General features: G+C 38.4%; 2 protein-coding genes across 8 annotated transcripts; one reads left to right on the top strand and one right to left on the bottom strand.

Moving 5' to 3' along the window:
• Positions 1-294: 294 nt before the first annotated feature.
• HNRNPA2B1 (heterogeneous nuclear ribonucleoprotein A2/B1) lies at positions 295-10,004 on the bottom strand. Of its 6 annotated transcripts, none has more exons than XR_008685256.2 (13): positions 9,790-10,004; positions 7,061-7,096; positions 6,853-6,963; positions 6,540-6,686; positions 6,113-6,323; positions 5,866-5,967; positions 5,710-5,790; positions 5,162-5,224; positions 3,918-4,037; positions 3,552-3,674; positions 2,898-2,980; positions 1,393-1,528; positions 295-843 (listed from the first exon to the last, which is right to left on the bottom strand). XR_008685256.2 is itself a non-coding variant. In XM_055420995.2 (12 exons), exons 1-11 carry the CDS (start codon positions 9,793-9,795, stop codon positions 2,919-2,921), a joined length of 1,062 nt encoding a protein of 353 aa, XP_055276970.1. In that variant the 5' UTR covers positions 9,796-10,004; the 3' UTR covers positions 295-843; positions 2,898-2,918. The 6 variants fall into 6 exon arrangements, 4 of the variants coding, with proteins under 4 accessions (XP_055276970.1, XP_055276969.1, XP_055276973.1 ...); XR_008685257.2 differs by having other exon boundaries at positions 1,456-1,528; XM_055420995.2 differs by lacking the exon at positions 1,393-1,528.
• Positions 10,005-10,940: 936 nt separating this feature from the next.
• On the top strand, positions 10,941-21,949 carry CBX3 (chromobox 3). 2 transcript variants are annotated; one of them, XM_055420991.2, is made up of 6 exons: positions 10,943-11,077; positions 12,228-12,279; positions 15,112-15,254; positions 17,613-17,775; positions 19,978-20,072; positions 20,649-21,949. In XM_055420991.2, the coding sequence occupies exons 2-6, from the start codon at positions 12,256-12,258 to the stop codon at positions 20,773-20,775; spliced, it is 552 nt and encodes a 183-aa protein (XP_055276966.1). In that variant the 5' UTR covers positions 10,943-11,077; positions 12,228-12,255; the 3' UTR covers positions 20,776-21,949. The 2 variants fall into 2 exon arrangements, with proteins under 2 accessions (XP_055276967.1, XP_055276966.1); XM_055420992.2 differs by lacking the exon at positions 12,228-12,279 and having other exon boundaries at positions 10,941-11,077.
• Positions 21,950-25,739: the final 3,790 nt, after the last annotated feature.

The raw sequence follows: 25,739 nt of genomic DNA, 5'->3' as shown, positions 1-25,739 counted from the left end.
AGTCAACTTTACTTTGTCCCGTTTGGTTTTTCATTGTTTCAAGTGAACATCCAGGTAACAAAGTCTTTGCCTGCTATACCATCATGTTTAACCCCTCAAGACAACCATGATACTAAGTGTAATACAACAAAACAAACCTAATTCACAGATTTTTATGTCTCCGTGCACTTGCACAGCCACCTCTTTTGGACCACTTTAGCTGGTTAAAATCTTAGTTATTTTAAAACCACCACCAGCAACGTTAAACATACAAGGCAAAGCCAGAAATCTACAGCATTATTCAAACGCTGAATATACAGTGTATAAAGAATGGCATTTTATTAGGGACAGCCAGTAATGTCCACAATGCTTTTCTCATTTGTCTATCAATATTGAAAGGAAAATGGCAATATGCATTTGCTTTGTGAAACTGCTTTAAAAAATCTAGGGGATGGCAATCCTTTAGACAACTTAATGTTCATAGAACAAGATTCACATTTTATGTGTAAACATTACACCAAGTATTTGAATACAAAAGTATTTATTTTATAACTTTATATTTAAAATAGAATTTTAATCTGTCTACTCACAAAACCTAATTCAAAACATGATAACATTTATCTCTAGCTGACTTGATGTTTACTCTTTTACAAACAATACTCAATTTGTAATTGTTTTATATTAAGACCCTGTAACTAAATGAAGTCTGTTTTATCAGAAAACATTTCCCTTTAATCTTAAAGAGTGCTTTTTTAAAATGAAGGCACCAACAAGAACTACTTTCAGATGGTACAGAATTTCTTATTTCTTGAAGACTCTGTGGTTGACCACTTCTTCATTAGTTACCTGCAGCAAGACACCTTCCTGCCAAAGGAAAAAAAAAGTATCTGAAGAAGTTTATCATGTTTGTCCAAAGAACCTAAATAACTTCAGTGGTGGTCTTAGGATCAAAGAAGACTCAGGTGCATACAGTAGAATATGCCCTGATTATCACATTCCTGAAAAGGCAATAAAGCCAGGCAATCAATCTCTGATGACATCTAAGAAATGAAATTTCAGCAGCCAACCTACATCTCTCCTATTGGGTAGGGGATTGGTTAAGAATTACCGCATTTAAACCCAAGTATTTAGAATTGGATATGTACAGATTTATAATGTAGGCACTTTATTCATAAATACATATTATCTGAAAGTAGATCCAACCATTTTGCCCTACCTTTTCCTTAGCCTGATCCTGATATGCATGTAAAGCTAGAACAGTATCAAAATAAAAAAAAGTCTTTATTTTTAATTAAAAAAAAAAAAAAAAAAAGCCCTAGTTCACTCAAAATGCTTGATCCAAGAAATGTGAATACAGTAGGGTGTAACGATGGGAAATTTCATGATTTAACTTGCAGCCTAACTTTTACCTACCATTTTACTACCAACACCACTGAAGGAACCAAGAAAAGCTTTATTAATGATCACTTGGCTTGCCTCAGCTGTTGAAATGAAGCACTTTACAGTCTTTGTGGCAGCAGAATATACTTGTCCATGGTTCATATCAATGCTAAAATTCCAGCAGGGAAAAAAATGATATGTTAAGCACCTGAATCTTCATAGAGGGGGAGGGGGTGGGAAAGAAGGAAAAAAAGGGGGGAAAAAAAACAACCAAAATATAAGTAAAATGACAGATTGGAAAACAGGGTTTATAAAATTATTCTCTTGAGTTTATAAAATTGTTAAACTCAATTTATAGCTATGTTATACTACATAAGAACCAACTATACTGAAAGACCATTGAAGAGTATTAGTTTATCTTTGGGGGAGGAAAATTAAGAAAGGAAAAGTAAATGAGATCTTACCTAAAGAAGTTTAACTGAAGCTTAGAACTATTTTGCTCTACACCCTCAGCTTTCGTTGGCATCCTTAAAAACTACTGTAGTTAAAACTTTGTAGAAACAGCACAGTTTTTTAAGACTGGCTGACCTTAGTAGCCGTCAAAGAGTTCTCTTGTACTAGACCTGTATCCCTGAAGAGTACCTCGCTGGGGTTATTTTCCTTTCCTTGCATTGAAGCAGCAGCATCTAAAAGATCTAAAAAGGTGTTTCTCCTTGCAGAGATATCCCTTAAGTTATCTAGATAATTTAATCCTCATGAATTGCAGACAACACACTTACATCTGACCAGCATTTATCTTACACAAATATAACAGCTTTGCAATAGACCTTAATTATACTACCCACTCCTTAACTTATTTAAAATAAAAAGTCTATAATTACACAATTTCCTTTAGAATTATTTTATTAAATCATAAATGTACAACAGCTTCTTAACTCTACACACGCACTTAAATTTTTTTAAAGGAAAAACGTTATGTCTTATTACACCATGATCCTGGCTAATAGCTTTTCAAAACTTTGAGAAAAATCTTAAAAAAGGTTTCACATGTCACCTGAAACTTACAAATTTAACATTATCAAAGAAGGAATGCTTCTACACTCTTACAAAGACCACTAGAAAGAAACAACAATTAAAAAGCTAAGAAACTGTCTCAAAGGCATTTTTTTTTTACAATCCTTCCTCCACAGTAAGGTAATGTTATTAAATAATCCAATCCATTCACAAAATGGCTCTCTGCATCTGCTCTGGTGTCTTCTGCCATATCACTGCATATTTATGCATGACTGAGATAAGATTTTCCTTAACATTGTTATTTCGATAACCTGAAGCTGTTCTGTTACCTCTGGGCTCTCATCCTCTCCTATTTATACAGTGAAGCCTGTTTCAACAGAAGTAAAGAGTAAAAAAAAAATAGGTTATGAAATTATCCATCTAACCAGATTTTAAGGAAAGATAACATGATCCTAAAAAGCTTTTAACTCCTGGCAGCTAGGTCTCCCAAGACATTAACAATGTAAAACTTAAAAGCTACTTACCCATGGCAAATAGGAAGAAGCTCAGTATCGGCTTCTCCCTCCATAACCCCCACTTCCTCCACTGCCTCCTGGACCATAGTTTCCTAAAGTTAATGGAATAAGAGAAAGCAAACTTAATTTCCCAAATTATCACAGACCATTACTTGTTTCTAGTTATACCTCTTTACTCACGAGACAAATTATTCAGATTCATAGATTACCACTGCTATTCTTTTAGAGGGCTCTTTTCCATAATCATACAAGTTAAGAGATTTTAAAGTATACCCAGAGTAAGAAAATGTAAGAAATCTAAACTTTCTCAAGAATAACAACGATTTGAAAATCCAGATTTACTAAGCTAGCTTTCAAAGATACAAGTCATACAAAATTTATACCACTTGCAAAGTGGTCTCAGCAAATTTGGCTTTTTCTTAGTCAGCCAAAAGGAAAAACCCCACTGAAAACATGTAATTCATTTCTTTTACACTACTGGATACCTCAACCTCTACAACAATCTCCCAAAGTGATGTTACTTTCTTATTTTCCCACAACTTTAATCTCCATAACACTTTGTATTTGGTGGGACGTGTTACCCAAACATAATGAACAACTGTCATCTTCAAGTCATAAAAAGTTAATAACACATTTCATCACTAATCTGAAAAATCTAATTACCTCCACCATATGGTCCCCCCATGTTCCTGCTGCCACCAAAATTTCCACTCTTCATTGGACCATAGTTAGAAGGTTGTTGGTTATAATTTCCAAAATCATTGTAATTTCCACTCCCGTAATTTCCTGTAAAAAAAATTTGGAAATTTTTGCACAATGAACCTCATACAGTCAAGTATTAAACCAATGATACATGCTCAGTATTTTAGACAAATTTCCCACAAAAACACATCATAATGCAAAACACCTATCTACAGTTCTACATTTTTAAAGACAACTATTGACAACAACGAAATGAAAAATCTTACGTGTCAAAGCCATTAATTCCAATCCAAATTCCCACATAAAGGTTGCAGGTGAATTTATTACCTCCTCCATAGTTGTCATAACCACCTCCGTAGCCCCCACCCTGGTTGCCATATCCAGGTCCTCCACCACCATATCCTCCTCTTCCTCCTCCATAACCAGGGCTACCTCCAAAATTGCCACCTATTATAAAATAAGCCTTTAAGTAATTAGTATTTTCAACGCCATTTGAACTGTCTTATTACACCCATTTCCAGCTTTCCAAAACAACTCAGTTTTATAAGTAAAAGATTCTTTCTATAGTATCTCCTCTAAAATAGCCTCAAGGGCAGATTCTGAATATCCACCTTGGTGAACAGTTGCCAGCGAGGAAGGCCTACCCACAAACCAACTGGATAAAACCTTTACAAATACGTGTAACGCCAATGGTCTCCCCCAAAACTAAAGATATTATGGATTCTCTTGACGGTATTTTGAAATACTAATTATATTTGTGTAAGATTGTGAGGTAAGGTGGGGCAGACAAGACGTGTGGGCTAATGAGAATTACCTACCATTTCTCTTAAAAAAAATGCCCACCATACCTTTCTCTTCAGTAGAAATGGGGGGAAGAACCAGAAATTAACAAACTGGCACTGACTTAAAACTTAAGTGTAAAAACTCATCTGTCTCATAAAACCAAATCAGTATTTGGATTTCAAAGCAAAGCTGGAAAAAGTGACATGTAGGAGTAACAAGTCATGCCCAATCAGGGCAAAACCAGAAATAAAGTCTATCCTGAGCTCAGTTTCAAACCTCTTTCTTATGACATTTATCAGTAGGTACCTATCTTTTCTGTATTTCAATAAAACACATGAACTAATACTTAACAGTGCCTTAAAACCTTAGCTGGACAGAGGCACACTAGGTATGTTTTGGAAAAATTCTCTTGGGGACTTTTGGGACATTGTCATGGTAGATTCACCCTGGTAAGAAATGAGACAACATCGTACAGACGCTCCCCTACCATAATGTTCATCTTGCTCATAACCACTTTTTACTACTTTTAAGAAAAACACTATACAAAATATCACTATCTCCAGTTCTTTTGCTTGAGAAACAATAGAGCAACTTTTAAATTCTCATTTAAAATCTACCCAATTGATAGTTGCAGAAGTATAACCACAACTTCAAGTAATTTTTTTGGTACTTTTCAACAACTAAGATGAAAATTTAGAAGAGACATTTCATTGTTTATACTCCAATGGACAGCACACAGTGTGATTAAGATTTTAGACAAGTGTTATCAGAAAGTAGAAGAAACTGACCTCCAGGTCCTCCTCCATACCCATTATAGCCATCCCCAAATCCACGGCCACTTCCATATCCATCTGTTAAGGGCAGAAGAAAGGGTGAATTATTTTATTCTGGTTCATGTCACTCAACTTTTAAGCCTCTCCTTCCTCCAGGTTGTCCACTTATAAAAAAGCAGTTGACAGTGGCAGTTTTTCTACTTACTACATAGTTAACTGAGATCAACCCATATAAAGCCTAAAGCAAAGAAACTTTCAGATCTCTTCAAACCTCTACTGTATTTACACTCACTATTCATAAAATGTCTCCTAAATTTAAAATGGCTACAATGTCCTTTTAACTCTTCCAGAAACTGAAGACCATAAAACAATCTCTGCAATTATCTGTCCTTGATTAGAGCTATATAACTCTGATTTTAAATGCTAGACCAAATTAGAATATCCCATTAGGACAGATCTCACTTTAAGTCTTACAGATAACAAAGTAGGCTGGACTTCCTAGATGCCAATCAAAACTGTTTTTCAAGCACATTCTCCCTCCTAAGCTTAGAAGGTGGACTTACCAGATCCTCCTCTAAAGTTACTTCCTGGTCCTGGTCCAAAATTTCCACCGCCACCACGAGAATCTCCAAAACCAAAGTTGCCTACAATAAACACCCTGGTTAGTAACTAACATTTATACAAATAAATCCTAAGAAAAAAACTGAATTACAAGTTACCTCCTCTTCCACTTCTAGAACTTTGGACTTCCTGCATTTCTTGTCTAGACAAAGCCTTTCTTACTTCTGCATTATGACCATTGATAGTATGGTATTTTTGCACTGGAATGAAAAGTTCAGAGTCCATTAAGTCAGCTTCCTGTAACAGCTAAGTTTCAAGTTCACTTTTTAACAAAGTTGTAGGTGTTAACCTACCCCAAACCTAAAATATTCAAGAGCTACAATACTAGCACTTATAGACACTTACACACAATCTTATCCACAGGATCATGGTCATCAAAAGTAACAAATCCAAAGCCTCTTTTCTTTCCAGACTGCCTGTCAGTAATTATTTCAATGGTATCAATTTTTCCATATTCCTCAAAGTAATCTCTAAGATGATGTTCCTCAGTATCTTCCTTAATTCCACCAACAAACAGCTTCTTCACAGTTACATGAGCCCCTGGCTTTCCAGATTCCTGAAATAAGAGGAAAAAAAGTCATCCTGACAGAAGAAACCACAAAAGCTGACAGAAGAGCACACTATCTGGGTAATAAGCATGGTTTCTATCTTACGGCCAAATACTAAGTTAAGGCACCTTTATGATAAAGAACCTTGTTCTTTGAAAAGTCACCGTGAAACAGAATTTTGGCCTCAATTGTTTATTGAACAAACAAGTTGCCTATTTGCTCACCTCTCTCGCAACAGCACGTTTTGGCTCAACCACTCTCCCATCAATTGAATGAGGTCTTGCAGCCATGGCAGCATCAACTTCAGCCATGGAAGAAAAAGTCACAAAACCAAATCCTCTTGATCTTTTGCTTGCAGGATCCCTCATTACCTTGAAATACAAAGCAATGAAGTTACCATTTAATCTCGTTACTTACAGCATTTTAAAATAATCAACATAAATTTAAGTGATTTTCTCTAAGTCACTTAACATCTTTAACAAAGAAATCCAACAGTTGAAGGATTAGTATCCCTAAGCACTTCCACAATTAACGTACCACACAATCTGTAAGTTTTCCCCATTGCTCGTAGTAGTTCCTCAAACTTTCTTCTGTAGTTTCAAAGCTCAAGCCACCAATAAAGAGTTTACGGAATTGTTCCTTTTCTCTCTGCAAAGGAAAACAGCATTTCAATTTTTATTTACATTTTCTCTTTGTATGCTGGAAATAAAATTCTTAAATATGAGGTGACCTGCTGGCAGAGTACCTTTTTCCTCTCCAAAGGAACAGTTTCTAAAGTTTTCTGGGGGGAAAAAAAAAACTTACATCAAATTTAAACCATATGTTAAACTGCATATTAGTTGTGTTACACCAAAAAAAAAAAATTGCCTCAGCCAAACTACACGTTTCAAAATCATTATTCTTGATATAAATTTACTTGACATTAAATGAGTTTAAACAAATATAGCATCACTTAGTTTTAAAAACATCTTTCTGAAGAACAAATCTATTCCCTGGTGACTGTTAATGTTAGAGTCTTATCAACATCTGCATTCGATCCTATAACTCAGAACAAATTTTTACATTTCAAATACAAGTTTTTAAAATATAAACAACTTTTGCTTTATAACCCCCAGTTCCCATTTATTCCTGGATTTAGCATTTAAAAAATGAGTTTCCCTTCCATTGCTCCCTCTGGTGGTGATTATAATGTAACTCAATTTTCAAAACCCCGAAAAACTTAGTATTGACTCTTTCCTCATATACCAACTCTCCAGAGAAAATCTTAAACGTTCAATATATGTGGCAAGATAGCCTCAAAATTTATCTTTTCTGAGCAAATTACTTTTATGATTAACGGTGTCTAATGCACAGTTTTAACATAGCTGGTTTTGTTGACGGCACAATCAACTATTACTAAACCAAAAGACAGTAAAAGACCCTGTAATCACCTTTCAAAAACCATAAAAATATTTAAATGACCACTGTGACTATCCCCTCTAGTTACAAAATATCACTACTACGATTTACACTTCACTATGTAGAACTCAGTGGTCTTCTGGCAAATTATACAGCATAAAACAACTTTCACATTAAAAGAGCCTGAGCTGAAATCTCAATCCTTACAAACCAGCACACACATAAGCTACATTAATAGCTCTGTATTTTGGGCTATCAGTTAAGGAAGCTTCGATCATTGTATTTGGTTTTCAGTGGACTTGGTTCAATAACATTTAGAAACGAAAGTTAGCCACCAAGTGCATGTAGTTAAATTTATTAAATAGAACTACAACACTCAACCCATAGTTCCATGAAGTTTCTCTCCATGCATGATATTCTCCCACAGTTCAGAAAACAGTGATTGAAATTCAGAGATTTCTTTTCCTGTATAGTTACTTTTAAGATTCTGAAATTTTTGAAAAAACAAATTCTCAAACTAGGTTATGAAACACTATTGAAGAACAATCTATTAAAACGGTAACTTGGCATACTGATATTTGGACACTCAAGCATATTTTATTTATTCCAAACACTTGTCAGTTAACTGGCCTTTTAAAACCCAATTAAAGAGACTAAAATACATCTACAACATTAGAAATCACTAACAAAAGGCAAAAACTCATTACTTACCTCATTTTCCAAACTTACCCGCTGTCCACTATCGATTACAAACAAAGTTATTTTATAAGCGTGCTTAGGGTCAATGAAAATACCCAGGCAGACCCCCTTCGCTTGAGACCTTATGCTTATCAATGTAATCATCAACCATGATTGCAAACATAAACGAGAAAAGCAAGTGACAAAGTTCAAAAACATAGTGGCTCAGCCTAATAAAAGTTTTGTATACAGCAGAACACGCGTTGAGGGACCGAACCATGTTTTAATCAGAGTACAACTAAACTCATAATTTCGAGTTTATCACTAAAAAACACCCGTGGCCTTACCCAGTAAAGATTAACTTCCCCGGTAAAAATACTACTTAAAATACAAATAAATTATACGATTAAATAAGAATCCGTCAGGAAAATAAAGCATTCTGAACCGAACACCGCCCCCCCCAAAGACCACCTTCCCCACGGACTCCCGCAAAATCGATAATCTTCTCTAAAATTTTCATTTTATGTTTCCTACGATTCAACTGCCTTTTCAATCACCGGAAACTCAGGTAAAACTGTTACTCAAACAAGGACTAAAAAACAAAATGTGGGGTCTTTATACCATGCTTCGCGTGAAACCGGGCCCAACACCCTAGAGGGTTTTACCTCCTAAGCCGAGCGAAACCGCCCAGGAGAACGCCGCCCCTCCCCCCGCCCTTCGGTGCGGCTCCTGAACGCAATGGCGCCATTTCATCGAGGGGAAGGGAGCGAGCCTCTAATGAGGTGCGCAGGACTTTAAAGCTCCAAGCTCCCTAAACACTCGGAATCCACCTCGAAACAGCATGAAAACAGTCCGAAAAGAGAAAGAAATAGTTACCCACTTCTAGTCCTCACTGAAAAAAGCCAAGCTAGTCAAATTTAGAGAGTTAAAAAGAAATCGCTGCGAGGAAGAAGAGAAATGAAAATGGCGGCCGCCAAATCCGGTTCCCGGGAGGGGGGAGGGGAAGCTCCGCAGCCCAGTTCGCTAGGACCCAAAACCCGCCGAAACGCTCCAACGCGGGGACGCCGGGACCCCCAAACCACCCTTCTTTAAAAACGGACTAGAAATTCCTGCCTCCGCGCCCTACTTTCAGTAAAGTGGGGCTGCGTCCGCCATGTGGAAGCTCCCCATCCCCCACCCCCAGTAAAGGGAAATGGCGCCGTGAGGCTGAGGGTGGGGAAGGTGTACAATTAGGCCTCTGCTAACGACCTCTCTCCAGAAATATCCTGAGACCAATCGCTTATGAAGTGGCCCAATTTCGCTGCCGCTCTCCCACGGAGGCGGATGGCCGACTTCCAATAAGGCGCCAACGGCCTCGCCATGCCCTTTCCAACAACTCATTGATTTCAAACCCGTTACCTCCATCGCGGACTCAGTCGCTTCAGCCCGATTTCCCGCAGCCGAGCGAGATGAGAGAGATCTCCGCGGACGAACACGAACCGGACTCGTCCTGGCGCTGTAGTGAGAACTGCCGCTGCTCGAGAAACAACACCGCCGGAGCACCTCCACTCCAGACCCGGCGCTGCTGCTACTGCCGCTAGAGCCGCTGCCGCCGCTTTTCTAGAACCTTCCCCCGACTAACGCGTCTTCCCCTACGTCAGGCCGTTGCGTAAACGTCCTAACTGCCGCCAATGGCGGGAACGCTCTACGACCTCCTAGCGCCAAGTGCGTGCCCCTCCCCCTTTAAGGCCAGCACTGGTGCTGGACGTCAGTTGCGTAAAAGGGCTCTGTAAATTGCGGAAGGCTCGAGTCCTGCGTATTTCTGTCTCTCGGAATTGGGGCCTGCCCCCGCAGGGCAGGTGAGAAACGGTCGCGCAGTTTGAAATTAACGCTGTTGGGAGGAGCTTAATCCTCAACCCAAAGGTCCAGCCCCCTCAACCCGGGAGGTGGTCCTTACAGCAACGCTTCGATAGCTTTTCTCCGGCCCCCAGTTTAAAAAAATCTTTGTAGCCTCTTCCACTGTGTTTTCCCTCCCCCACCTTCTCCTATCCTCCCCTCTCTGCGCGGAGAACCGACTGGCACCTTCTGAAAACACCCAAAGCGACTTCTAGTCAACAAATTACACTTAACGATCCAGCACCCTAACCCTGGCCAATGTTTTTGGGGTCCACATTTCGGGTAGTCGAAAGTGGTGCTCCTTCTTAGTTCCCGATTCCCCCCACCCACCCCCAGCGTTTGGAGGCGCCCAACCCCAGGGGCGAGGAAGTGGGCGGAGTCTTGTTTTGGCGCCAGTCGCTAAGGCTGCAGCAAAGCAGGTAACTCCTCCGCCGAGTAGACTTAGGTCGCGGGCCTCAGCCCCCTCCTCGCCCTCCCCTCAGGGGACCACCAGGCGCCACGCCGGGAACTCTTTAAGCGCCGCTGTTACCGCCCCCTCCTTTCCCCGACTCCCGCGGGCCGGGGCTCGGGCTCGGGCTCCCGGCGGGCCCTGCGCGGCGCGCGGCCCCACCCCCCGGGGCGCGCGCCCACCCCGCCCCTCACGGCTGCCCGGCGTGGGCGGTGCCACCTCCCCCTCCCCCCGGCGGCGGCCCCGCGCGCAGCGCAGCTCAGCTCCCCAGCCCCCCTCCCCCTCGGCTGTGACTGGAGCTTGAGGCGCGCAGGGCCGGAGACGCCGCAGACCCGGGACCCGGAGCAGCTCAGAGGCGGTGAAGTCGGTGTTTTTCTCTTTCTCTAGCTTTCACTCGGTGGTGTTGCTTAAGATACCACATAAGCCCCAGAGACCCCCATTTCCCCGCTTCCTATCATTCCTCGCCGGACCCCGAGTCAGGACCTGGCGGGAAGGAAAGGAGAAGCGAACAGAGACCCCGTGGCGGGCCTGGCTCCGGGCCGGCGTCTGTAGTTGGTTTAGGGGACGAGACACTTCACAAGGTTGAAAGCTGTGGCGCCAGTCGCCTTATTTCTAGACAAAGCTCATTTTTTTCTCCCCTCCCCCATCCCGGACGAGGTTGAGGGGGCCTTGCTTCCCGTCCCGTGCTTGGTCGGCGACTTGGGCCTCCAGGGAGGGCGGTGCATTCTCCCGCATCCGCGCAGCCGAGTGGTCTGCAGACTGCGGCGGGCGCTCCGTTACGTGGCCGCCGCCGGGTGGAGAGAGGCGCGGGCCCCGTGGCGCAGTGCCCTTGAGCCCCCGCGCGGCGGCCTTTGTTTCTCCCCGCGGATGCGCTGACCACGAGGCCCGCGCTCTCGTGTGGCGGGGTTGGGGGCCGGGCGCTAAGGCCGCGTTAAGCTGGGTGGGGTAGGGGTTTATGCGGAGCGGATGAAAGTGCAGAAATAGCTGATCTGTTTTCAAAAAGTGGCACGAAATGTAACTGGAGCATCTCGGTGTGTTTTAGTTTTTCAACTAGTGATTGGGAAGGTCTCTAAGAAAAAACCAAGTTGGAATTAAATTACATAGACGACTCTTTGGATTGTTAATAAGTCTAGAGGAAAAATTCACACTGATTTATTGTAATAGATTGGGCACTTGTCTGATTTTGAACCAAGTTATTTTCCTAGCTTTTTAAAAATGCTGACTTGGTTTAAATGGGATTTGGATTGGAAAAAAAAGTTTGTCAAATTTTTACCCTTTTGTAAAGCTTTCGCGGATACTCAGTAAGGTATAGATAAGAGATGAATTGCAGCACTCATACATCTCGGGCACGTATCACTAGTTTACGCAGAATCTTAGAACTGCTTCTCCTTGGACTTGTATATACGTTTGATGACTTGCGCTACCTAGATGGGGGTTGGAATCCAAACAAAACTTGTGTGTAGCTATCTTTTTTATGTCTTACAAACTTCTTAACTGTCATGCATTTTTCTAGTAATAGCTCTTCAAGTCTGCAATAAAAAATGGCCTCCAATAAAACTACATTGGTAAGTTAATGAAAATCTAAAATATTTAAGGATCTAAATCAAACTTTTTTCCTCCCAAAATTATAACTTTGCATCTCTGTGGTTGGGTAATTATACCCATATATAGTTCAAAGTCCCCTCTCCCCCACAACTGTTACGGGGAGAAGTTATAAGCAAAAAACATTCACTTGACTTCATAGTGTTTCGAGTCATTTAAAGAAACCTAATTTTGGGAGGGTAGCACAATGTGAATTTTACCAAGTATTTTTATCTTGGAAGAAAGATACACAAGTTTACATGACATGGAAGAAGATTAGAAGCATAGACAGACAAAGCAGTAAAGCCTTGTTGATTAGTATACTGTTCTCTAAGTTATTCTCTACTGATTTCTAGAGAGAGCAGGTATTTTCAGTGTTGCCCTGTTTAAAGAATGGCTATCTTGTACACTTAGATTGAGACGAAAGTCATTGTGTCTTTCGAATTGTTTTGGTCACTGTCATATTTCAAACGTGCTTATTCTAAAATACAGAAGGGCCTTAAATTTAAATCATTGCAGTGCAGTTTTTTTAAATACTCAGCATGAAAAACATCACACATATGTCCAGAAAAGAGAAGACTAGATCTTCTGAACAATTTTTTTCTTTCCAGCAGTTTCTTAAACCCACAGTTTGCATTCTTAGGTTTCATTAAAAGTTCTACAAATACGTTGACATATGTGTATTCAGCCACGTTATTACAAATTTTAACATAAGCACTGACACATTCACATAAAAATCACGAAATTCAAATTTATGGTTCCCACAGTATGTAATTCTAATACATTGTGTTAATAATTGCAAGTATATGAAGGTTAGGGTTTTAACATGTAAATTAGCAAAACATTTCGTTTTGGTTTGTGAATTCTCCCCTTGGGTTTCACAACAAAAGGGCAAGTTGGTGGTTTTTTTTATTTATCATTAGATTGCACTTTTAAAGTCAAACATCCTGAGAAATGTTTAAATATGAAATGTAAAGCCTGTCTGGAGGCATTATTTATTCCCAGTCATCGATGGGGAAACCCCAAAGCATCTTCCAACACTTCCTCGGGAATGAACTGTCTTTTCACATTTCATAATCAATAAACCAAAATGTAGATAACTAAGTTGGCTTCACAATCACCAGTATCCTTAAAGTATTGGATGGGAAAGGAGCTACCTGTCCCTGAGACTGTGGGGATGAATATATAGATAAAGAAAGCAAATAAATACTTCTGTTAAAGTTAAATTGCTCCTGCTTACAGTTTGATAGTCTTCAGTATCTACCTTTCATTTTTAAATAATTTTGTTAGTGTTGTGAGGTAATGTGTGCTTTAAGTGGGAAAGTGAGTGGATTTTCTCTTAAAAAGATGAGCATTTGAAACTGGCTTGGAGAAGAAAATGGCAACCCACTCCAGTATTCTTGCCTGGAGAATCCCATGGACGGAGGAACATGGTGGACTATAGTTCATGGGGTTGCAAAGAGTCGGAAACGACTGAGCGACTTCACTTTCACTTTCTTTTTCTATGAGCGCTATAGTAGTAAATATTTTGTTTCCTCTGCTAAATTTTTTTTATTTTTTAATTTTCTGTGTTTATTTTTGTCTCTTCTTTACTCCATTAGCCTCTTATCTTTCTTGGACATAGTTTTGTTTTTCATTTAGAATCAATATCTAGTAAGCTTTTGTCTACGTTAATTTTTCGTCGTTCTTCCCACTACCACTATCTTTGTTGTATTGTACAGAAGCAGAAAGTTATTGGACTGAGTACAATATCCAAGTATCTTGACTAATGAAAGTTGTACGGCCTAACATGGAGAATGATATCCAACCAAATCAGATGCTTGCTGCATTATTTAAATTTCACAGGATTTTTCTTTCACAGGATATTTATTTAGAAGTGTGTGTATACACTTCTAAATTACATATTTTTTAATGTCCTTTGTAATCTTGAGGCATTGGTGTTAATTTCCCCTGCTTTCATGCAGTGTGAGGGATGACTTTAGTAATTGGACAATTAAGATTTTAAAATAGCACCTGTTTTAAGGTGAAATGTTTCCAAGATGAACATAATGTGGGATTTCCCCCCTTAGTCTCCATTTTGAGTTAGAGTCTTTATCTTGAGAAACCAAGAAAAAAAAGGATATTTTTTCTCATTCGAGAATTGATCCAGCATTTTGGCCTCTTGAAGAAACAGTGTTATAGATTTGTTCCAAGTGGTCAGTAATATCTTCCGAAATTATGGGGGAAACGGTTAACCTATTTATGGTCTCCTTGGTTGACCCTGCAATTGATATCAGGGTTCTGAATCACGTTTTCGTTCTGCAGCTATCTTTTCTCTTTATTGTTCAGATTTTAACGTTGGTGTTTGAATTGAAAAGGGGGGTCTGCCTTAGTGTTTGGGAGCTGTATTTTTAATGGGTCTCTGGTTCACCTAATAAGACCTGTTGCTGTTATTCTTCTTTGTATTAGTCTCTAGTAGTTTCTAATAGTTGTTTTTTGCCGTCTTGTGTTTACAATGAGTGAAAACTCTACTTGGTCTTGTAGACTATGTAGAAATAAGACTAGGAAAAGATAAAACAATTTTCAAAAGAAATGTCTGATTAAATTATTTCACTGCAGGGTAGTGGGGGATAGGTTTGAGCTAAACCCACAGAATCAACCATTCCTTTATTTTGCTGATTATCTGTTAACTTTTTCAGAAAGTGTTTGCCTTGGGATATAAAAGTGAAAATTTAGGTGTTAAATGCAATGATAATATCAGCAGTTTTAGCCTTTAAAAGGTATTCAAAAATCAAACAAGAAAAAGACATTTCTTAAATCTCTGTCTTTGGTTTTAGCAAAAAATGGGAAAGAAACAAAATGGAAAGAGTAAAAAAGTTGAAGAGGCAGAACCTGAAGAATTTGTAGTAGAGAAAGTACTGGACCGCCGTGTAGTGAACGGGAAGGTGGAGTATTTCCTGAAGTGGAAGGGGTTTACAGAGTAAGAAATCTAAGTGCTTTTATTATATGTTTAACTGTACTTAAGTAGTGTTTAAAATTTGTTTTTAGCCTAAAATCTTTTTATCCATTTTCTCATAGGTTTCTTTGAATTTAAAGGCACCTTTAATCCAGGGTATCTTGTTTAAAGAGTCAAGTCTTTAGCCTGTAATTCTAAACAAGTAGATTTGAGACTAGTTGATTACCTTGGAGAGTCAAATTTATATAATTATATAGAGTACAGGTTGCTTTTTATAATGTAGTTGGATACTGTACTAATTAATTATATTGTTTCCCTACAGTGGACATTAAAAAATATTGACGCTATATAAGGTATACTAATGGGTCTTACGGAGAAGGCAATGGCAAGCCACTCCAGTACTCTTGCCTAGAAAATCCCATGGATGGAGGTGCCTGGTAGGCTGCAGTCCGTGGGGTCGCTAAGGGTCAGACACGACTGAGCGACTTCACTTTCACTTTTCACTTTCACACATTGGAGAAGGAAATGGCAGCCCACTCCAGTGTTCTTGCCTGGAGAATCCCAGGGACAGGGGAGCCTGGTGGGCTTCCATCTAAGGGGTCACACAGAGTCGGACACAACTGAAGTGACTTAGCAGCAGCAGCAGAATGGGTCTTAAACAGAAGCGCTCATCACAATTCAGATCCTACCCTAGGCTTACTGTTCTCCTAATCTATAAGTAGAGCCTGGGCATTTTTTAAGCGACCTGGTTCTTCATTTTCCCTGTTAGTAATTGCTACCAAAACCAGTCTTTATGTTACTGTTTTGTGAATAACTTCCATGCAGATATTATACTCAAACTTTATCATGTACAGTTTACTTGAATTCTAATCTTACACCACAAAAACAGCAAGACACTGAGCAGTGACTATTGAAAATGGGTAGGTGGAGGTGGACAAAAGTTTTCTGAGCTTGGTTGAGATGGGGAGTATGATGGTTCTTTTATCTACTGCTTCTTTTACCATTCACATTTAAAATCACCTCCACAGCAATTTGGGAATTATGATTTGAGTGGAAGATTTATGTTTTTCTGTTTTATTCTTGTAGTACCCTTAGTTGAGCTTAAGTATATGTGTGTAAGTTTGTGATTTAGGCACTAGAAAAAAAGTTCCTACAATTAGATCCAAGTCTGCAGTATTTTAAGTAAGACTTAACCAATTTGCTGAAGAAGTGATTACCCTCATATGGCAGACAGGTTTTGGGGGTTTTGTTTTATTCTGAGGCATTAAAAGCTGTTTGTATCTTAGCCATCAAAACATTGGAAAATTAACTCCTCCCTCTTTCTCTCCATGGTTAAGGCCACTAGTGTGACTAGGACCTGCTATGTGCTGTATAATGTATTAGGTAATATTTGATTAAAATAACACTACAGAATGGAGGCTCCACTTTAGCTCTTTTGTCCTCCTCCACTCTTAAGTCTGCCAATTTTAGTCTCGGGACATCAACAGACCTTGTTGTAACCAGAGGTTTAGAGCATCTTTCTTAGCATCTCTAAAATGATTCATTTCATTGTGTGTAGTTCTGTAAAAGTTTTTTGGATCAAAGCACACAAAGTTGGCAATCGTGTCACAAATGTTGTAGGCTGATCTCACTTTCACATTTGGTAATTGATACTCATTTTCTTTCCAGCCCTTCTGAAAAACATGAAAATGGTCATCTTGGCCTTATTATCAGGGATTGGCGAGTTTTTTCCCTAAAGAGCCCATACTAGAAGATAATCTGAGCTTTTGGGACTGTGGCTTTCTGTCCCAGCTACTTTGTAACTGTAGTCCAAAAGCAACAATAGGCAATATAGTAAACAGTGTTCTAATAATGCTTTTGCTTATGGGTCCCAAAAACATGATTTTTATTTTGAAATTTTTTCCCAACCAATTAAAAATGTAAAAACTTTCTTCATTTCAGAATTTGAGTAGAATTGAAATACTACAGCAGAAATTGAAAATGCTGTCTCACTTTTGAGAATGCTTCTGAATTAACATTTTTTAAAACACAGTATTCGAGGCCTTAACCCTCGACACTATCTGATAAAGTAATTTGGGGTGGGATACAGAATTCACTTTTCTGAAAGAGAGTGAGAAATCCCAAAGTGAGTTGTCCATGTAACTTGGAAAAATATTAGCTGCATTTATTCTACTAGTCAGGTTCAGTTACCTGGGAGGTAATACAGCAGGTTACCCACTTAGCACAGACTGTGGAAGTAGACAAAATGAAGTACAGATTCTTCATGTAGTGGGTAGGAGGTAGGGGGAAGTATCTGCAGTACAGAGGGCTTTTTGTCAGGTGTTATTAAATTGATCTGTACGGTGCTTATTAACCAAGAACTTTTTTTTTTAAACAACACAGTGCAGACAATACTTGGGAACCTGAAGAAAATTTAGATTGTCCAGAGTTAATTGAAGCATTTCTTAATTCTCAAAAAGCTGGTAAAGAAAAAGATGGAACAAAAAGAAAATCTTTATCTGACAGTGAATCTGATGATAGCAAGTCAAAGAAGAAAAGAGATGCTGTAAGTATATAACATTGGCTTCTTTGTAAAAGGATGGCTTTTTTAAAATACTTTTTAAGACACGAATACTTCAAAAATATCATTAAAAAGGCTCTTTAAATACTTAATATTTAGGATGAAAAGAGAAGCATGGTTTAACCCTACATTGTGTAAATGTCCAGTAAGCACTTAAATTTCTTTAAATCATTGTGCTACTGTTATTTCGGGTACATTGATGGATTTGGCCCCAGATGAGATAATTTCCTCTGATCTAAACCAGCTGTGTTAAATAAAAACAATACAAAGCTAGATCATCGAAAGTCACTTACAATACAGTGAAAAAGATCTACATCACATGTGTGGTTTTTTTTTTGTTTTTTTTTTACACATTCTGATAATAAATCATTAGTGAGTGTTAGTGACCAAAATTCTGGCGTATGATCCTTGGTATTCCCAAAAAATACTTTGATTTTGAAGTATATAATCTTGTGTAATAGTTTTTTTATTGGCATGAATTGAGAAAACTGGTTCATTCACTGCGTGTGTATTTTGAACCAACCTTTGCTTTATTGATTTCTCTGTGGCTTTGGGCAAATTACATCCTTGCTTCTACCCTCAACTTTAAAACTGATTATACTTGCCCTGCCTTTTGACCTAACATGGTAATTTAGGGAAAAGTATTGGGTCTGAATTATATTTAGGCTTGGGGACCTAACCCTAACAGATTTATTGATAGGGACTTTGGATTTAAAAATAGGTAATTTGAACTATATTCTAAGTGCTTTACAGGTAGTCCAGTAACTTAATGGCAAGTCTGTGGAAATCGTAGGTGTATAATAATCCTTGTATTTATAGAAGGAAAACAGATGTGGGCTACAAATTTGGTTCTGAATGCTTTAGCAAACAAAGCAAAAAGGTGGCAATGTTAAGAATCAGTTATAAGGAAATTGAAAGTCTACCATATACTCCACAGAAGCACCGTTTAATAACAGTGTTGTTTAGTTGCTAAGTTCTGTGGTACTCTTTTGGAACCACATGGATTGTGTAGCCTTCCAGGCTTTTCTATCCGTGGAATTTCCCACAGAAGACTGGAGTGCGTTGCCATTTACTTCTCCAGGGGATCTTCCTGACCCGGGAATCGGACCCGCATCTCCTGCATTTGCTAGTGAATTCTTTACCACTGAGCCACCAGGGAACAATGGTTATCCTGTATTGTGCCCATGTAATGTGCCAGGCAGTGTTCTGAACAACTAAATTTGCATTTCATATACTTTGAAATGACTGAAACAGATAGTATTAATAGTATTTTATGGAAAATGAACCTGAATCACAAGTTAACTTGCTCAAAGCCACAAAGGTTAGGCACATCATTATAACCTAGGCAGTCTGACTCCAGAGCTTGAGGTAATGATGTAAAAGTCTCATGGGGGAAAAAAGGATTTGTTACACTCTAGAAAATTCTCGAGGATCCCAAAAAACTTGTTTATATGGATTATAACTGTCAGTACTAACTGCATTTGAAATTAAAGTAGAAATTTATAAAATACCGTATTTTTAGTTAAGAATAACAAGGCCTGGCATTTTACATTTTTGCAAATTTTGTCAGTGTTTGTCTTAATAAGACTTTAGTTCAGTATTCAGTTTTCTGTGATATGTTGCTTGGTAGAAGTATGTGAAGATTATGTAGTTACAGATACATGAAAAAAGGAGATCATGAAGATAAATAGTCCAGGTTTCCAGCATCCCTGGGGGTCCCTCAAACCACACTTTTGAGAACCACGGGTTTATTTTTATAAGATTTCTTATCATTCAGATTGATTACAGCACTGGTTACTGTCAGTTTTTTTTTTAACTTTTTACGATTTTGCTATTTATAATTTGTGCTTTTAAAAATATGTAATTTATACTGATTCCTAGAAGTAATTTGAAACAACTGCTTTTAAGAATTTATAGTCATTAAATAAAAATAACAGATTTGGGTTTTGTCCTGCCTTGTGGTGTCTTTGAAAAAAATTGTTTTCTTGATTTATTATTCAGAATATTTTTATAGACATCCAAATTTATTTTTTCTGTTTATAAGTTTAATGGAAATTAAAAGGTGTTTAGTACTCTTGCTCTAATCAGAAGGCTATATGTCATGAAGACAAATGAAGTTAATATTAGTTTGCTCTGTGATGAAATGTGTGGAAACATTTATATAATCATTTAACTTCTTCCGAACAGGCTGATAAACCAAGAGGTTTTGCCAGAGGTCTTGATCCAGAACGAATAATTGGTGCCACAGACAGCAGTGGAGAATTAATGTTCCTCATGAAATGGTGAGTGTGGGTAATTGCTGTTATAAAGTAAGAATAGATAACGTTTTTTATTTTAAAAACTTGCGAATTTTTTTAAAACCTATCTATCTAGGCTTTATAAATAGTTCACCATCATTAGGTGGCAACTTGGTTTTAGTCACTAAGTCGTGGCTGATTCTTTGCAACCCCAGGGACTATTACCACCAGGCTCCTCTGTTCATGGATTTTCCAGGCAAGAATACTAGAGTGGGTTGCCATTTCCTTCTCCAGGGGATCTTCCTGGCCCAGGGATCAGACCTTTGTCTCCTGCATTGACAGGCAGATTCTTGGCACTGAGCCAGCCACCAGGGACACTCTAGGTAGAAAGTAGTTATCTGCTGAAAGAATGATTCACGTTCCTTAGCAAAGCAGAGATTGGCAAACTGTGACCTGTCTTGGAAAATGAAATTTTATTGGGACACAGCCACAGGTAACCACATAACCCTCTTGAAGCACTTAAACATGTTTTGATTGAATTACGATTTTTTAAATGCATGGTTATCAGTTGAAAAAAAATGTTTAGGCTTTTTAACTGAATACTTTTTTCTCTCATGACAGGAAAGATTCCGATGAGGCGGACTTGGTACTGGCAAAAGAGGCAAATATGAAGTGTCCTCAAATTGTAATTGCTTTTTATGAAGAGAGACTAACTTGGCATTCTTGTCCAGAAGATGAGGCTCAATAATTGTTTGCATTGCCTTTTATATATATTTATATATATATAAAAAATGTGGGTCTTGATTTTTTTGATTTATTAGTGTGAAGAAATGACTACATTCTAATGAAAATCAGGTTTGATATGTTTGTTTTGAAGTAATATTGGGGAAGTTACATTGGTTTTTTTTTTTCCATCTGTAGCACTGGTTACTTTGAACAAATAAAAGCTTTCTGTAGTTGCTTCCTTCAGTAGGAAAGAATTTGATACCATGGTATATTTCCTCAGCATTAGAGAACAGTTTTTCTAAATGTTGGAGGAAACCTCTATAGTCATTACTCAATCAGAATTTAGAATTTGCATTTAATTCATATATGCCTGAGGACCATTCTAAGTTTTTTATATGTGTATACATAAAAGACATGTAAATGGTTTGGGAGTTAATTTTTTGTTGTGGTTTTTGTTTTGGTAAATATATTTAAACAACAGCCTTTCATAACCATGGATAAGCCCATGTTCTGGAATTACATCATTTTGAGCAATATAAGAAATAACTTCAACTTAGATTGAAAATTTAAGTCTTAACCTTTCAAATTAAATAATTTTGTAATTAATTATACAAATTAATTGGGTAATTTTTTTAAAGCGTCCCTATCAGAATCTGCATCCATATCTGCATATAAATGCAGTTTTATATGCAGAAACCCTAGAAGGAAAATTTTTATCACTATCAACAGCCTTCCCAACCAAATGAAAAAAGTAGAAAAATTCTGGTATGTTTTAATATAGCAAAGCAAAACTTAGTTAAATTGACACTTGATGGTTCCTTTTGGTGAACCATTGTTTTACAAGAAATTGAAGTCTCTGTGCTATATTTAGGAAAGGTTGTGATACATGGGATGTCTCAGATTTGTTCATGGAAACCTAATCAGATAGTTTTAAATTTTGGCAATTTACAATCTACAGGAATAAATTGAGTGAACAAACTTTTCTAATCTATGCTTGACCTGCATGTTTTTTCAGACTTGACTGATCCATTCCTTACGTGAAGGCTCAATTTTCTCAGTATTTTGGGTTACTAGTTCAGCAGAAGCCAAGAAAAACAATAACTCTGTAGTAATCAGAATGTTATTCAACTGTATATTGTTTACTTTATTGTAAATACTGGTGAACAGTGGTCAATAAATAGTTTTATATTCCTTTATGTGATTAGACTTTTTTTTTTCTGGTGACCTTTATGGTGGGATTAGAGATACTCATTGAATTAATAACATCATGTTTATAAGTATGATCAGTGGTATCACTGATAGTTTACAGTGAACGATGTTGGAATTGTGATCTCCGAAGATTTAGCTTTGGGACCAGGGACCAGGCTTGATCACGCAAAAGCTTTCGTGTAGCAGTTTCATTAAAGTAAAAAAAGGGACAGAGGAAGCTTCTGACACAGACATCAGAAGGGGGACGGGGAATGCCCCCCAAGCTAGTCTTATCCAGGCCTTATATACTTTTTTCAGACCCACTCCCACAATATACATCTTAAATTAACAAGATTAGAATGAACAATAGATTTTACTAGGCTCACTCCATAATATACATTTTAAGATAACAGGATTAGTCAGAAGGTCTTTGTTAAGGAGAAACATGTCCTCTAGCAAGATAACATTGTTATATTGACTAAGACAAAGCAACATAGAAAAGAATTTGTCCTTTTCTCTTTGAAAGCCCTAGACCCCTTTCTCCTTTTCTAGGGCTCCAGGCCCATTTGTCCTCAGGAACCCTGGACTTTCTTATCAACCTACCTAGGAATTGACTCACCACTAAGACATTAGAGTACCTGTTTTAGACCCTTTGAGTTTAGTAGTTTCAACTGGAATATGCATTAACACGGAAAGATTTTCTTACTAAAATTAGTTTCCAGTGATGCTTAAGAGGAACTTTTTTCATCAAAGTGAAATTTTGATGCTTAGGTTCTAGGCTGTTGAAACTGCCATCTTAAATCAGGTATTCTGAGGACGGTTGTGACAGACATTTCAACTAATTTCAAAAGTTTATACAGAGAAAAGGAAAAATTAATTATACTAAACTGTTTATTAACCTTTTTGTAGACCTACTGTTTGCTCTGAACAGTGGGTTTGTAAGTGATACAGAACCTTTAGTTTTGATCAGAAATTGATGACCCTGCGTTGAGCATTAGATCATTTCTGCAAACTGTGTTGTCCATGTATTTTAATATTCCTTATGTTGTATCTTTCTTGTGGGTGCTTTAAAAAGTCACAAACTTGAATGGCTTAAAACAACACATTTGTTTTAGTTCTAGAGGCCAGAATTCCAAAATACAGTGTGAGGGCTGGTTCCTTCTGGAGGTCTGATGGCAAAATCTGCTAGTCTCTGTTCCTAGAGGCCATGTCTTCCTTGGTTCCTGACCCATTCCTTCTTCAAAACCAGCAGTGTAGTGTAGTGCCTCAAATTAATTGACCTCTCTGTATTTCAGTTTTCGCATCTGTAAAAACATAAATCATGATGAAATAATAATTGTGTGAGACACTTAGTGTCTTGTAAGTGGTAATAAGAAATTTTTTAATCTGATTTTAATAGGGACTGTAAGCTGTTGTATGGAGATTCCCCAACTGAATCAGTTACTGAGTATGAACTACTTAAGTTGTTTGTAGTTTTCTGCTTTTAGATGATTGTGAACATTCTTTTACATAATGTATAGTAAGACTTGAGTAGATACAGACGGATTCCTAGAAATTATTGAAGTCAAGCTCGTACTGGAGTACTCTTCTATCAGTAGTCATTATCCCACATCCTCATTTGTACTGCAAATTAATACTGAGTCTGCTTTTGTTGCCAGTCCAGTGGCATCTTGTTTTAATTTGCATGTCTGATATTTTTGTTGAGCATCCTTTTCATACCGTTTGCATTTCCTTATCAATAAATTGCTAGTTTTACAATTTTTTTTTAATTGGTGGGAGTTAGTTATGTAATATTTTTTGTGTGGCAAGTAATTTTCCTGCCAATTTTTTTGACATGATTTATGAGATCCTTTTGTTGTAGCAAATGTTATGTGGTCAACTTTTTTAAAAAATGTCTTTGCACCAGGTCTTAGTCACAGCATGAAGATCTCCCGTCTTTGTTGTGACATGGGTTCTTTAGTTGTGGCGTGCAGAATATTGTTCCCTAGTCAGGGTTCAAACTCTGGGCTCCCTGCATTAGGAGCACTGGATCTTATCCACTGGACCACCAGGGAAACTCTTGTCCGTCTTTGTCTTCTGGATTTCATGTCATGTTTAAAAACACCTCTCCCATTCTGAAGTGGAAGTTACATGGATAGTCTTTTAACATTTCTTCTATTTTCATTTTCTTCCTTGCATTTTTATAGTCAGGTGTTTAGTCAGAGATTTTGTTCCATACTGTGAACATTTCTGATTTTTGTTTTCCAAGATGGACATCAATGCCTCTGAAGTCAGGTGTGTAGATAGCAGTTTCCCTGATCTCATGGATCAAAGAAGATAATGCCACTACCAAAAAAACTTGCCCCACATATAAAACTGAAGTTTTTCATAAAAGGCCTGAAGTGTGTTCAAATACCTGGACAGATTGGCATCAAGGAAAAGATAAAAATCTCTATAAGTTGAATGTAAATAGTGTGTGTATTTGAATGTACACTGTATGATGTGCTTAGCTGCTCAGTTGTGTCCAACTCTTTGCAACTCCATGGACTCCGTGTAAGCCTGCCAGGTTCCTCTGTCCATGGGTATTCTCCAAGCAAGAATACCGGGGTAGATTGCCATGCCCTCCAGGGGATCTTCCCAACCCAGGGAACAAACCGGGGTCTCCTGCATTGCAGGTGGATTCTTTACCGGCTGAGCTACCAGGAAATCCCCACCATATATGATATATAGACCCTTTTCTTCTGTTAAATAAATAAATGAATTTGTACCTTTGAGTATTTGCTAAACAAGCAGAGCAATTTTAACAACTTAAAGCGCCAGTAGGTGATTTGGTATAACTAAGGAGGTTGGTGGCTCAGAGGTTAAAGCGTCTGCCCCCAATGCGGGAGACCCGGGTTCGATCCCTGGGTTGGGAAGATCCCCTGGAGAAAGAAACGGTAACCCACTCCGGTATTCTTGCCTGGAGAATCCCATGGACGGAGAAGCCTCGTAGGCTACAGTCCACGGGGTCGCAAAGAGTCGGACACGACTGAGCGACGGAAGGGAACAGAAGGAGGTTGTAGCAGGTGCCTATCTATCCCATTAATAATACTTCATAGCTCAGTTCTTATGAATGTATTTCCTGCAGCTGTAAAGAGATATTCCACGACCAAGAGAAACCCAAATAAGACGGTAGGTATTGGCAGGGGGCATTAGAAGGCAGACACACTGAAATCATAATCACAAAAAATTAGTTGATCTGATCATATGGACCACAGCCCTGTCTAACTCAATGAAACAGCCATGCCATGTGGGGCCACCCAAGATGGACGGGTCATGGTGGACAGGTCTGACAGAATGTGGTCCACTGGAGAAGGGAATGGCAAACCACTTCAGTATGCTTGCCTTGAGAACCCCATGAACAGTATCAAAAGGCAAAATGATAGGATACTGAATGAGGAATTCCCCAGGTCGGTAGGTGCCCAGTATGCTACTGGAGCTCAGTGGAGAAATAACTCCAGAAAGAATAAAGGGATGGAGCCAAAGTGAAACAAATACCCAGTTGTGGATGTGACTAGTGATAGAAGCAAGGTCCGATGCTATAAAGAGCAATATTGCATAGGAACCTGGAATGTTAGGTCCATGAATCAAGGCAAAATTGGAAGTGGTCAAACAGGAGATGGCAAGCGTGAACGTCGACACTCTACGAATCAGTGAATTAAAATGGACTGGAATGGGTGAATTTAACTCAGATGACCATTATATCTACTACTGTGGGCAGGAATCCCTTAGAAGAAATGGAGTAGCCATCATAGTCAACAAAAGAGTCTGAAATGCAGT

Source organism: Moschus berezovskii, chromosome 3, assembly GCF_049115385.1.
Source record: "Moschus berezovskii isolate FMDL1 chromosome 3, NW_MosBer_1.0, whole genome shotgun sequence".
Taxonomy (NCBI): Eukaryota; Metazoa; Chordata; class Mammalia; order Artiodactyla; family Moschidae; genus Moschus; species Moschus berezovskii.
The sequence above is the reverse complement of the archived record's forward strand: the minus strand, read 5'-3'. Positions and strand labels throughout refer to the sequence as shown.